Source organism: Trachypithecus francoisi, unplaced genomic scaffold (assembly GCF_009764315.1).
Source record: "Trachypithecus francoisi isolate TF-2019V2 unplaced genomic scaffold, Tfra_2.0 Lachesis_group1, whole genome shotgun sequence".
Lineage (NCBI taxonomy): Eukaryota > Metazoa > Chordata > Mammalia > Primates > Cercopithecidae > Trachypithecus > Trachypithecus francoisi.
In genome coordinates, this window is record NW_022681454.1 from 55,385,638 (window position 1) to 55,398,917 (window position 13,280).

Consider the following 13,280-nt stretch of genomic DNA (forward strand, 5'->3'; position numbering starts at 1 on the left):
TATGTATCTCCATAGTAAGGTGTGTTCAAATCTTTTCTGATTTTTAAAATTGGGTAATTTTATTATTGAGTTTTTGACAGTTCTTTATATATTCGGAATTTATCAGATATACGATTTTTAAATATTTTTCCCAGTCTGTAATTGGTCTTTTCATTCCCTAACAGTGTCTTTTAAAGAGCAGAAGTTTTTAATTTTTACAGAGTGATTTATCAATTTCTTCTTTTATGGATCGTGCTTTTCGTGTCTTATCTAAGAAATCATTCCCTAACCCAAATTTCTCTTCTCAAAGTTTTATCACTTTAGGCTTTACATTTAGGTCTTTGATTCATTTTTACTTAATTATTATATATGTCTTGAAGTATTGGTCAGATTTCATTTTATGACATACAGATATCCAACTGTTTCAGTACTGTTTGTTGAAAGAACTATCCTTTCTCCAGAAAAAATGCCATTGTACCTTGTGGAAAATCAGTTGTTCATATGTTTTGTCTTTCTTTTTGGACTCTCTATTCTATTCCATTAACTGTTTTCTTTTGATGTGAATACCACATTGTCTTAATTACTGTAGCTTTATAAATCTTGAAATCAGGTAGACTTCCAACTTTGTTCTTTTTCAAAGAAGTTGTCTTAACTATTCTAGACACTTTGCATTTTTCTATGAATTTTAGAATCAGCTAGTCAGTTTCTACAAAAATGTTGACTGGTACTTTGAGAATGCTATGAATCTATAGATTACCTTGGAGAAAATTGACATTTTTAACAATATTTAGTCTACTGATCCATAAACAAGGCATATAGTCACCATTTATTTAATTTTTTTATTTTTCTTAACTGTGTTTTTAAGTTTTTGGTGTATGGATCTTCAACATCTTTGTCAGATTTATCCCTAAGTATTTCATATATTTGCTATTACTACAAATGGCATTTGTTGCTTTTTCATTTCAGTTTCTAATTGTTCTTTGCTGTTATACAGAAACAATTTATTTTTGTACATTGAGCTTCTACCTTCAACCTTAGTTAACTCACTTCGTTCCTCTAGTAGTTAGAACACGTAATCTGTGAATAATGACAGTTTCACTTCTTCCTTTCTAATCTAGTTGACTTTTTATCTCTGTTTCTTGCCTGATTGCGCTGCCTAGAAGCCCCAGATCAATGTTGAAAAGAGGCAGCAGTGAGAGGGATGTCCTTGTCTTGTTCCTGATCTTAGGAGAAATGCAATATTCAGTGTTTCACCACTAAATATGATGTCAGCTTTGGCTTTTCTTAGACATTCTTTTACAGGTTAAGGACATGGACTTCTATCCCTAGTTTGCTGAGACTTTTTAATCAAAAATAGATGTTGGATTCTGTCAAATGCTTTCTCTGCATCCACTGAGATGCTCATATGGCTTTTGTTTTTTACTTTCTCAATATGGTGAACTGTAATGATTAATTGTTGAATGTTAAACTAACCTTGCATTCCTAGAACAAACCCTACTTGACCTTTTTATATATTGCTGGATTCGATTTGCTAAAATTTAGTTTACAATTGTTACATCTATGTTCACGAATGATACTGCACTGTTGTTTTCTTTGTCTGGTTTTCGTATCAAATAATGCTGATTGTTTTAAGTAGGAGGGTAAATTAGGTCCCTGTTACTCCCCCTTAGCCAGAAGTACTCTGCTAAATGGTAATTATGTTATTATCTCATCTATTCTTTCCTAGTTTAGAAGGTACATATTATTACCATCATTTTATATACAGGAGAAATGGGAAATGGGGAAAAACTGAGGCTCAGAGAGCAAGGGGGTACAGCTCTTTCTAGCTGGAACAAAGGTTTGGATCAAGACAGTAGGAATCTAAAACCCACTCTCAACCTTCTACTATACTGCAACACTTAAACAGTGTTCAAAAAACATCTCTTTAAACACATAATTTTTCATTAAGAAATTATATCTCCAAAAGATCCAAGTAGTCTGATCTACTACTTAGTGATCTACTACTTAGTGATTAAGACCTATGTGTTAATCACTACGGTATTTGTTGAAAAAAAAATGAACGTGATATCATGGTTTCTTACATTCTGAGTCAGGATCTACATAAACTATTAACTACTGAATATACTGAAAACCTTACTTAAGACAGATTTAATCCAGCCTTATAAGGATATTCCACAGTCCCAAAAGGCCAACCAAAACAATAACAATAGATGTTACCATTTTAAAATTTTATGTAATCTTCAAAACCACATAATGAAATAAGTACTATTATACATATTTTATAGATAAGGAAATTTGAGACACAACAACATTAAGAAACTTGCTTAAAGTCTGCCATCTCTGAAGTAGCTGAACAGGTATTCAAACTCAAGTCTCTACAACTTCAGAATAGATTCTTAAAATTTGTATTTTATGTTTCATTTGTTTGGTTTTCCAATTACAATGTTGTCAACCCTAAGAAACAAGAAGTGCTACCAAAGGCATTTTGGGGAACAAGGAAATTCCAACATTAGACTGGAGCAGAGCTCAGTGCCAAAGAAACTGGAGCTGAGCTTTGATGGTAATGATGGCAAGCTGGGGTTTCCCAATCTCCAACTAGATTAAACCTGCTTTGCTCCATTTCTTTTTTTTTTTTTGAGATGGAGTCTCCCTCTGTCGCCCAGGCTGGAGTGCAGTGGCACAATCTCGGCTCACTGCAAGCTCCGCCTCCCGGGTTCACGTCATTCTCCTGCCTCAGCCTCCTGAGTAGCTGGGACTACAGGCACCTGCCACCATGCCTGGCTTATTTTTTGTATTTTTAGTAGAGACAGGGTTTCACCATGTTAGCCAGTATGGTCTCGATCTCCTGACCTCGTGATCCGCCTGCCTCGGCCTCCCAAAGTGCTGGGATTACAGGCGTGAGCCACCGCGCCCAGCCACTTTGCTCCATTTCTAAAGCAAGTTTTTTTATCTTGATTAGGGGGACATACAAAATCTAAACCCTATTCTCAATAAGCTTAAAATATAATACATAAATACAAAAGTGTATACATAAAACAGATAAATAAGGCAAAGGACAAGTAAATGTGACAGTAGCACATAACTCTGCAAGAAATTCTCAAGTACCATTAAAATTTATGAGTTTAACTTACAGAATTTAAAAAGTATCTATGTGTATGTTTAATGCCATTCTTAATGCTAGGGCCAAGAACAAGTCCAAATGATTGGTATTTTATAATATTAAAAATTATTAAGGAATTACTTGAACAACAAAAAAAGAGGGTTACTTGATAATTTTCATTGTAACTTACTGTTGCTATTTTGGTCTGCAGAAAATTCTCCCTTTCTTCATCTACCTTAATTTCATGTCCATTTTTGAAGAATTCAAGCATTTTGGGGATGTCATGGCCAATGGAATCTAGTTAGAAAAAGTAAAATCCACAATTATCACTCCAAATAAGTAGTAAAAATTACTGAATAAAAGAAACACATATCTCATGTGAAGATACAGCAAACAAATAGTGGCAGATAAACTTTAGTTCCAAAGAGCTCTGTTTCCTGGTGTTCATGCTCTTGTGTGATCTCCTCTCATTGCGTGTGAATGAAACTTGCAACTTGCTTCAAACCAAGAGGCAGAATAATTATGTGTACATAATTATATTACATAAAGCTATAATGCCTGTCTTGGAGAAGACTCTCTTCCTTATTGGCTTTGAAGAAACAAGCTGCAATGCTGTGAGCTGCCATATGGAGAGGGCCATAGGGCAACAAGCTGAGAGCAGTCTCAAGCTAACAGCCAGTAAGAAACTGAAGCCCTGTGCCCAGTAGCCTACAGGAACTGAATTCTGCCAACTGTGTAAGTCTGGAAGCAAATCCATCGCCCATTGAGTCTGAGATGAAACCACCTCTCTGGCCAACACCTTGAGTGGAGCTCTGTGAGACCCTTAAGCAGAGAACCCCACTCAGCTACACATACATTCCTGACACATAGAAATGGTGAGATAATAAATGTGTGTTGTTCCAAGCAACTGTTTGTGGTAATATTGTTGCACCACTATGGATAACTAATACATAAGTATATGCAATAATAATATATAGCATACATTAAAAACACAGATGACATAATAAAATCAAATCTACAAAATAAACTATGGCAAAAGATAACAGCAGCCAGGCATGATGGCTCACGCCTGTAATCCCAGCACTTTGAGAGGCCGAGGCAGGCAGATCACCTGAGGTCAGGAGTTCAAGACCAGCCTGGCCAACAAGGAGAAATCCTGTTTCTACTAAAAATACAAAAACTAGCTGGATATGGTGGCGCACACCTGTAATCCCACCTACTTGGGAGGCTGAGGCAGGAGAATTGCTTGAACTCGAGAGGTGGAGGTAGCAGTGAGCCGAGATTGTGCCACTGTACTCCAGCCTAGGCGGCAGAGTGAGACTCTGTCAAAAAAAATAATAATAATAACAGTACAGTCTTGAAATCTTTAAGAACCTTTTACCTACCATAAAGAAGTGGGGAAAAAAAAAACAAAACTAAAAAGCAGAAACATTTAGCAGTGGAAACAATATCATAATGAATGATACAGTGTAGAGGTAGCTCATTATTACACAAATGGTTATAGAAACTGGCATGAGTTTCTACAGTCAGACATGGTGGCAGGCACCTGTAATCCCAGCTACTCAGGAGGCTGAGACAGGAGAATCACTTGAACCTGGGAGGCAGAGGTTGCAGTGAGCTGAGACTGAGCCAGCCTGGCAGCCTGGGCAACAGAGCAAGACTCTGTCTCAAAGAAAAGAAAGAAACTGGCCTGAGAGGTCAGGCATGCTGGCTCATGCCTCTAATCCCAGCACTTTGGGAGGCTGAGGCGGGCAGATTACTTGAGGCTGGGAGTTCGAGACCAGTCTGGCCAACATGGTGAAACCTCATCTCTACTAAAAATACAAAAATTAGCTGGGGTGGTGGTGCATGCCTGTAAACTCATCTACTTGGGAGGTTGAGGCAGGAGGATCACTTGAACCCAGGAGGAGGAGTTTGCAGTGAGCTGAGATCGTGCCACTGAACTCCAGCCTGGGCAACAAAGCAAGACTCCTTTAAGAAGGGGACGGGAGAGGAGGGGAGGGGAGAAAGGGAGGGGAGACATGGACAGAGGGAGGGAGGGAGAAAGGGAGGGAGGGAAGAAGGGAGACAGAGAGAGGGAGGGAGGGGGGAAGGAGGGAGAGAGAGAGAGAAAGAGGCATGAGAAAATAATTACGAACTGAAACAATTTATTGGATTCTAATGTCACTTTGTCCTCCATTAGGGTAGAGAAAGGGATGCAACTAAACATAGTAAGGAGAAAAATGGAATCAGGATACAAATTAAGAATCTTCAAAGGATCTGGCCGGGCACAGTGGCTCAAGCCTGTAATCCCAGCACTTTGGGAGGCCGAGACGGGCGGATCACGAGGTCAGGAGACTGAGACCATCCTGGCTAACACGGTGAAACCCCTTCTCTACTAAAAAATACAAAAAAGACTAGCCAGGTGAGGTGGCGGCGCCTGTAGTCCCAGCTACTTGGGAGGCTGAGGCAGGAGAATAGCGTAAACCCAGGAGGCGGAGCTTGCAGTGAGCTGAGATCCGGCTACTGCACTCCAGCCTGGGCGACAGAGCGAGACTCTGTCTCAAAAAAAAAAAAAAGATTTTCAAAGGATCATACAGGAGACTATAAAATAAACTATTACTCTCCTAAGATTTGGTTACGATCATTTTAACACAAATTTAATAAATAAAAATACAGTATATTCCACTATACCATAACTTAACTTGAAAATTTATTTCTATGCACAGAAAAATGTGAATTATTTAAAGGGTAAGATATAGAATGAAGACTGTGCCACTGAAGAGACACCACTCCCACCGTGCTCAAGCAAGTCTTCCACAGATGAGTCAATGTGAAGAACTCATTACATAGACAGCACGGCATACCCTCAGCATACATTACTCCTAGGATTATCTCAGTAGTTGTTCATTTGGCTCAGGAGCACTACAGCTATAAGTGAAAGCAACTACCCATGGGCAATTTACAGTCTAATTGGGAAGATAATGGATATACAAATGAATAATTACTAAAAAATACGAAGTTTTTTCAATATCACAGTCTGATGTAACTGAGTACTAAACAGTATGATAAAATTGTATACTAGTAAACAGTAAGATGCTAATGGTGGTACACAAAAAACAGATACCTGGTTAAACCATCTATATCTCTATTTAAATTTCCAAACTTAAATATATTTTTTAAGTTTGTTTTCATAAGAACAGTGCCTTGTACATAATAAAAGCTCAAGAATTATTTAGTGACTTACCTAAATCTAAGCCCATCACACTGCCTGCCTTCCTGTCACTATGGGTGAACTGTCTATGCCCCTAACAAAGGCCATTCCTCTTCATTTCTGTGCTCACCCCAACTTCTACTCACCCATAAAAGGACACTGCTCCTCCCTTCTTTCCTCTACATTGCCCATTTTTCCCTGCTTCCCTAGACAATCTTCATTAGCTTACGACCTTGCTATAAAATCTTCCTTTTCAAAATAAAATAAACTTTAAGTCTCCTATGTTGCCTACCAGTTACCACCCAACATTCCTCTTAATGTAAGTTCTCAAAAAAAAGCCATCTCTATTTCCTCTCCTTCTATTTTCTCTTATACCTACTTCAGTAACCTTCACATTGGCAAATCCAGTAGTCACTTCTCAGTGTTCCTCTGACTTGACCTACAAGCAGCAGTTCACAGTGTCATCTGTTCTCTTCCTACAGTATCTTGACTTGTCCTCTGAAACACGATTCTCACTGGCTATTTCATCTCATTTTAAGGGCTGAGCCACCCACCCTCACTTACCTGCCTTCCAAAGGTTGAACTACCTGAGGGATCAGTCATGTTGCTTCTCTTATCCTATCCATGCACACCTCCCTAACTGATCTCGTGCAGACACATGGCTTTAAATACCATCTAACCACTGCTAATTTCTAAATTTTTATCTCCAGCCACAATCTCCCTTATGATTTCCAACCCCCAACTTGATATCTCTATCTAGATGCAGACAAATTATTAGTAAGGAGTAAACAGGACAAATGTCTCCTGGAAGAATAAACAAATAAAGGACTTCATAATTTAGAGCCTGATATCATATTGATGATGTAACGGTAATGAAGAGAGAAACAACTGGACTCAAGAAGAAAAGAGAAATAGTTCTGCATTAAAACATGCTAAAGTGAAGGTCTGATGGAATATCAAAAAATATATACATTTATATAGTTAGAAAAAAGGAACCAGAAAAAAGGTGATAGATTGAAGATGATGTAGATTTTAGTTTTTAAGGTAGTTCCATCCTAAAACACAAATAAAAATTCCTTCCTTTGACCTTATATATTCTTTCTTCTTTGTCTAATTTGCATTTCTCCAATGACCAAAATGTTTAGAATTATTTCATCTGTTTAATGGCCAATTACATATATTCTTTTTTTTTTTTTTCCAAGATAGAGTCTCACTCTGTCGCCCAGGCTGGAGTACAGTGGTGCGATCTCAGTTCCCTGCAACCTCTGCCTCCCGGGTTCAGGCAATTCTCTTGCCTCAGCTTCCCAAGTAGCTGGGATTACAGGTGTGCGCCACTGCATCCAGCTAATTTTTGTATTTTTAGTAGAAACAGGGTTTCACCATGTTGGCCAGGGTGGTCTTGAACTCCTGGCCTCAGGTGATCCGCCTGCCTCAGCCTCCCAAAGTGTTGGGATTACAGGCATGAGCCATTGCGCCTGGCCACATATGTTCTTTTCTACAATACCTACTCAACTCTTTTGCCCCTTTTTTAAAAAATTAGGTTGACTGTCTTACTGAGTTATGAGTTCTTTATATATTATGGATACAGGTTCTTGGTCAGAGCTATGTGTGGCAAATATTTCCCCCCAATCTATGACTTGCCTTTTCATTTTCTTAGGGGTATCCATCCACGAGCAAAAATTTTTAATTTTGATTAAGTCCAAATTAGTAATTTTTTCTTCTATAGCTCATGCTTTTTGTGTCCTAAGAAATATTTACTTAATCCAACACCATGAAGATTTTCTCCTAGAAAAGTTTCTTCTAGAATTTCATGACTTTATCTTTTACATTTAGGTCTATGATTCATTTTGGGTTAATTTCTGTGTTTGATGTGAGGAAAGACTTATCCAGTTATTTCAGCACAATTCATTGAAAAAATTATTCTTTTTCCACATAACCCTGACACCTTTGCTGAAAATCAGTTGACCATATAAGTTTTGGTTCATTTCTGAACCTCAATGTTTGAACTATATTCATTTATCCTTTATACCATACCACAGTCTTGATTACTGTAGCTCTATGATAAAGTCTTACATCTCAAACTGTGTTCTTCCTTTTAAAAATCATTTTCTCTTTTAATTTTTTTTTTGTTTTTTGAGACAGAGTCTTACTGCATCACCCAGGCTAGAGTGCAGTGGTGCAAACCCGGCTCACTGCAACTGCCACCTCCTGGGTTCAAGTGATTCTCCTGCCTCAACCTCCCAAGTAGCTGGAATTTGTACAAGCATGTGTCACCACATTCAGCTAATTTTTGTATTTTTAGTAGAGATGGGGTTTTACCATGTTGGCCATGCTGGTCTCAAACTCCCAACCTCAAGTGATTCACTTGCCTCAGCCTTCCATACTGCTGGGATTACAGGTGTGAACCAGCACACCCAGACAATTTTTTTTTTTAAAACACAGTCTTGCTTTGTCACAGGTTGGACTACAGTGGCATGATCTCAGCTCACTGCAGCCTCAATCTCCTGGGCTCGAGCAGTCCTCCCACCTCGGCCTCCCAAGTAGCTGGGACTCCAGGCACATGTCACCACACCCAGTTGATTTTTTTTTTTTTAAAGTAGAGATTTGGTCTTGCTATTTTGCCCAGGCTGGTCTTGAATTCCTCCTGCCTCGGCCTCCCAAAGTGCTGGGATTACAGGTGTGAATGTGCCACTGTGCCCAGCCTAAAATCATTTTTTCCATTCTAGGTTCTCTGTATTTCCATTTAAACATGAAAATGTGGTTTTTTTTTTTAAAGTTTTCTGGGAGTGTGGTTGGGATTACATTCAATCTATAGAAAAAATAAGCTTATCTTAACAATATGCTTTCAAATCCACCACTATGGTATATCCCTCTATTAACTTTCAGCAACATTTACATTTTCTATGAAAGGTCTTACACAGCTTCTGTTAAATTTCCTCTTAAATATTTTTATTTCTTTATGCTCATGTAAATGGAACTGTTTTAGAAATTTCGGTTTGATTGTAGGTTGGTTACATATAGAAATACCGTTGATTTTCATGCATGGACTTTGTAACCTATAACCTTGTTAAATTCACTAATTAGAATTCACTTACTAAAATAGCTTAGTATTATCTAGGAATAAAAAAAGATTTATTTTTTCCTTTCCCTTATGTATGTCCTTTATTTCACTGACCTCCAGTACAATGTTGAACATAAGCTTTGACAGCAGAGATCTTTGCCTTGTTCCTGATCTTAGGTAGAAAGCATTCCTTCTCAATGATCTCATCATTAAGAATGTTGCTTTTTCATAGATGTGCTGTGTCAAGTTGAGGAATTTCACTCACATTTCTAGTATTCTGAGAGCTATTATTGCCAAAATGTTTTCTTTTTTTTTTTTTTTTTTTTTTTTTTAGAAAGCAGGTCTCACTATGTTGCCCTGGCTAGACTGTAGTGGCTATGCACAGGTACAATCATAATGCACTGCTACCCTGAACTCTTAGCCACAAGGGATCCTCCCATCTCAGTCTCTCAAGTGGCTGGAATGACAGGCATATGCCACTGTGCCCAGCTAGTTCAGCCTTTAAAACTATAAATTTCCTTCTAAATACTGCTTCAGCTACATCCCACAAGTTCTGACATGTTGAGTTTTCAATATCATTCAGTGTAAGACAGTCTTTGATTTCTTCTTTGATCAATGAGTTATTTAGTAGTGGGCTTTTTCATTTTAATGTATTTGGAGATTTTTCATGGTTACTGATTTCTAATTTAACTCAGTTGCAATCAGAACACATATGTATGTAACTTCAATTCTTTTACACTCATACATTTAAGACTTAATATATTAAGACTTGCCTTATAACTCAGCAAATAGTCTACCATGGTGAATGTTCAACACCAAACAACATTTGCTGTTGTTGGGTATTTTATAGATATCAGCTAGGATATCTATATCCTAGCTGGGATATCAGTTGGATATAGAATCCAATTCTCTAATGCTTACAGTTTTTTTTTGTTTGTTTGTTTTTTGTTTTTTTTTTTGTTTTTTTTTGAGATGGAGTCTCGCTCTGTCGCCCAGGCTGGAGTGCAGTGGCCGGTTCTCAGCTCACTGCAAGCTCCGCCTCCCGGGTTCATGCCATTCTCCTGCCTCAGCCTCCTAGTAGCTGGGACTACAGGGGCCCGCCACCTCGCCCGGCTAGTTTTCTGTATTTTTTAGTAGAGACGGGGTTTCACCGTGTTAGCCAGGATGGTCTCGATCTCCTGACCTCGTGATCCGCCCGTCTCGGCCTCCCAAAGTGCTGGGATTACAGGCTTGAGCCACCGCGCCCGGCTATGCTTACAGTTTTTATGGTATATCTTTATCCACCATTTTACTTTCAGCCTATTTGTGTGTTTGAATATAACATGTGTCTCTTGTAGACAGCACATAGTTGGTTTTTTAAAAAATCTTACAATCTCTGCCTTTTGGAGTGTATGGTCCATTTCCAATTATCATAACTATTTATATGGCTGAATTTAGGTCTTTATTTTGATATAAGTTTTCTATTTGTTTCATCTTATTTGTTCTTCTGTTCCTCCTTTACAGGCTTATTAAATAAAAAAAATTTGGCATATCATTTTTATTCCCCTATTTATAGTTTTAAGCTATATTTATTTGTGTGAGTACGTTTTACTTGCTCTAGGGAGTACAATGTGCATACTTACCACAACCTACTTCATATTAATACTGTTAATGCTTCATGTTAATACAAAATAAAGTTGCGCCAGCTTATCTACCACCTCCTTGACTCCTTCGCCTTGTAGTACTATTGTCATACCCAAACCTGCTTTACTTCCTGTGCATTCATATTTAAAATAGTATTTACTAGGCTACTCAAGATCAAAATTAGGAAATCATTCTAGATTCCTCCCCCTCCCTTACCCCCTACATTTAATCAATAACTCCTGTTAATTCTAATTCTTTTTTTTTTTTGAGGCAGAGTCTCGCTCTGTCGCCCAGACTGCAGTGCAGTGGCCAGATCTCAGCTCACTGCAAGCTCCGCCTCCCGGGTTTACACCATTCTCCTGCCTCAGCCTCCCGAGTAGCTGGGACTACAGGCGCCCGCCACCTCGCCCGGCTAGTTTTTGTATTTTTAGTAGAGATGGGGTTTCGCCGTGTTAGCCAGGATGGTCTCGATCTCCTGATCTCGTGATCCGCCCGTCTCGGCCTCCCAAAGTGCTGGGATTACAGGCTTGAGCCACCGCGCCCGGCCAATTCTAATTCTTAATATCCAACAACATCCTTCCTCATCTGTCTTCACTGCCACTACCAGACTCTTTCCTTCTTCATCTTTTACCCGGATTACTGCAATCAACTCCTTACTGGTCTCTGTTCTTAAAGTTTCACCATCCTCATATGGCTACCCTGCCATTTATACAGTTTCCACAATACTCATTCTGATAAGCAAATCTTACATCATTCTTCTGAGCTAAAGTTTTCAATGGCTCCTATTTGCAAAGAGGATAAAATCTAATCTCCATGGTATAGCACACAAAGCCCACTGTGACCTGGCCCACTGTCTATCACTGTCTAACCCCATTGACCACCAGTATCAGATAACATTTTATATACCAAATGATAGAAAGCTGCTTACAATTTCCTGAACACAACTGGCTCTCTCATACTTTTGTATATGTAAAATGGCCATTTCCTCTGCCTGATTCATGTAGGGAAAGCAAATGCCTATTCATGCTTACCTCTCAACTGCCATCTTCTTTACATAATCTCATTCTACAAAGCAGTCCCTCATTCCTCTACATACTTTGTACATTTTCTACCAATAAACTTATTGCATTTTAGTGCAGCAGTTTGCTCTCATCTCTCTCCCCTCAGTGTTTATCTTCTTAAAGACAGAAAATGTCTTTTCACTTTATTTTTCAATCCTCAGTACTAAGTAGGCATGCCAATAATTATCTGCTTATTCAACAAATAAGTTATGAAGGTGATACATAAATACATGAAAAAGAATAGTTTCTCCTAAAGTAATTGTGAAGAATGAATAGTTACTTTAGGAATGATAGGGAGCTAATGATAATGATAATCATAATGGCCCACACATTGTAGGTTATGTACCCAGCTTGTGTTTCATACATTATCACAAAAACAGTATGGGATGCATGTTATAATGAAACTCATTTTGTAGATGAATAAATAAAGGCACAAAATGTTAAAAAGTTGCTCAAGGTCACAGTAAGTGACAGACTCAAGACAAAGAGAGATCTATGCTAACTGCTATTCTACTCTGCTTTTCAATACAGCCAAATGTTAAATCATCACTGCTATTTCTAGCGCTTTGCTACCCCTTACTGCTTTATAACTGCCTTCCTCTTTCTCCACTTTCACTTTTCTCCGTGTTTTTAGGTTCTTCTATCTTTCTTCATTTCACGTTCTTTTCCTTTAATTCTCTATTCAATTTCCATAATGAACATAACCTATACTATACAATCAAGTATTTCCTCCTAATATACCATCTCTTTTCTTTTTTTTAATCAAGGAAAACAAAGTTAAGAAATAGTTAGAAAAGAGCTGAGTTAGGATTGCATACGTTACCTCCTGAAAGAAGTTTCAAGAAACTGAGAAAACTAAGAACAGACCTTTGAAAATGGCAAAAGAAAAACCTGTGATAATTGAGAGAGCAATATTTTAGCTAAATTATGGAAGAAAAAGCTGTAAGGAATACTAATGCTTAGTAAGAAAATGAAGCCAATTTCTGAAGACCATTATTTGAAAAACTTAATATAAAACAACATAAAAAACTAAGATTGCAGCTAGAAAGGATAGTTGAATCAAATGAAGGTGCGGGGGTGAGGGGGTTGTGATTTGCTTTTTGTTTGTTTAAAGAAATCTGAGCATAAGTGGCCAGGCACAGTGGCTCATGCCAGTAATCCCAGCACTTTCGGAGACCGCAGCAGGCGGAACACTTGAGCTCATGAGTTCAAGACCAGCCTGGCCAACATGGCAAAATCTCGTCTCTACTAAAAATACAAAAA

The 13,280-nt window shown here is 38.2% G+C and overlaps 1 protein-coding gene across 3 annotated transcripts in view; it reads right to left on the bottom strand.

Annotated features, from left to right (window-relative positions):
- The window catches only part of MRPL1 (mitochondrial ribosomal protein L1), a 96,766-nt gene that overhangs the window by 42,092 nt on the left and 41,394 nt on the right, over positions 1 to 13,280 (bottom strand). For all 3 annotated transcript variants that reach the window (XM_033214332.1, XM_033214334.1, XM_033214333.1), the window contains exon 7: positions 3,270 to 3,376. In XM_033214332.1, coding sequence (XP_033070223.1) covers positions 3,270 to 3,376 — 107 coding nt within the window. The remainder of the gene's footprint in view (positions 1 to 3,269; positions 3,377 to 13,280) is intronic.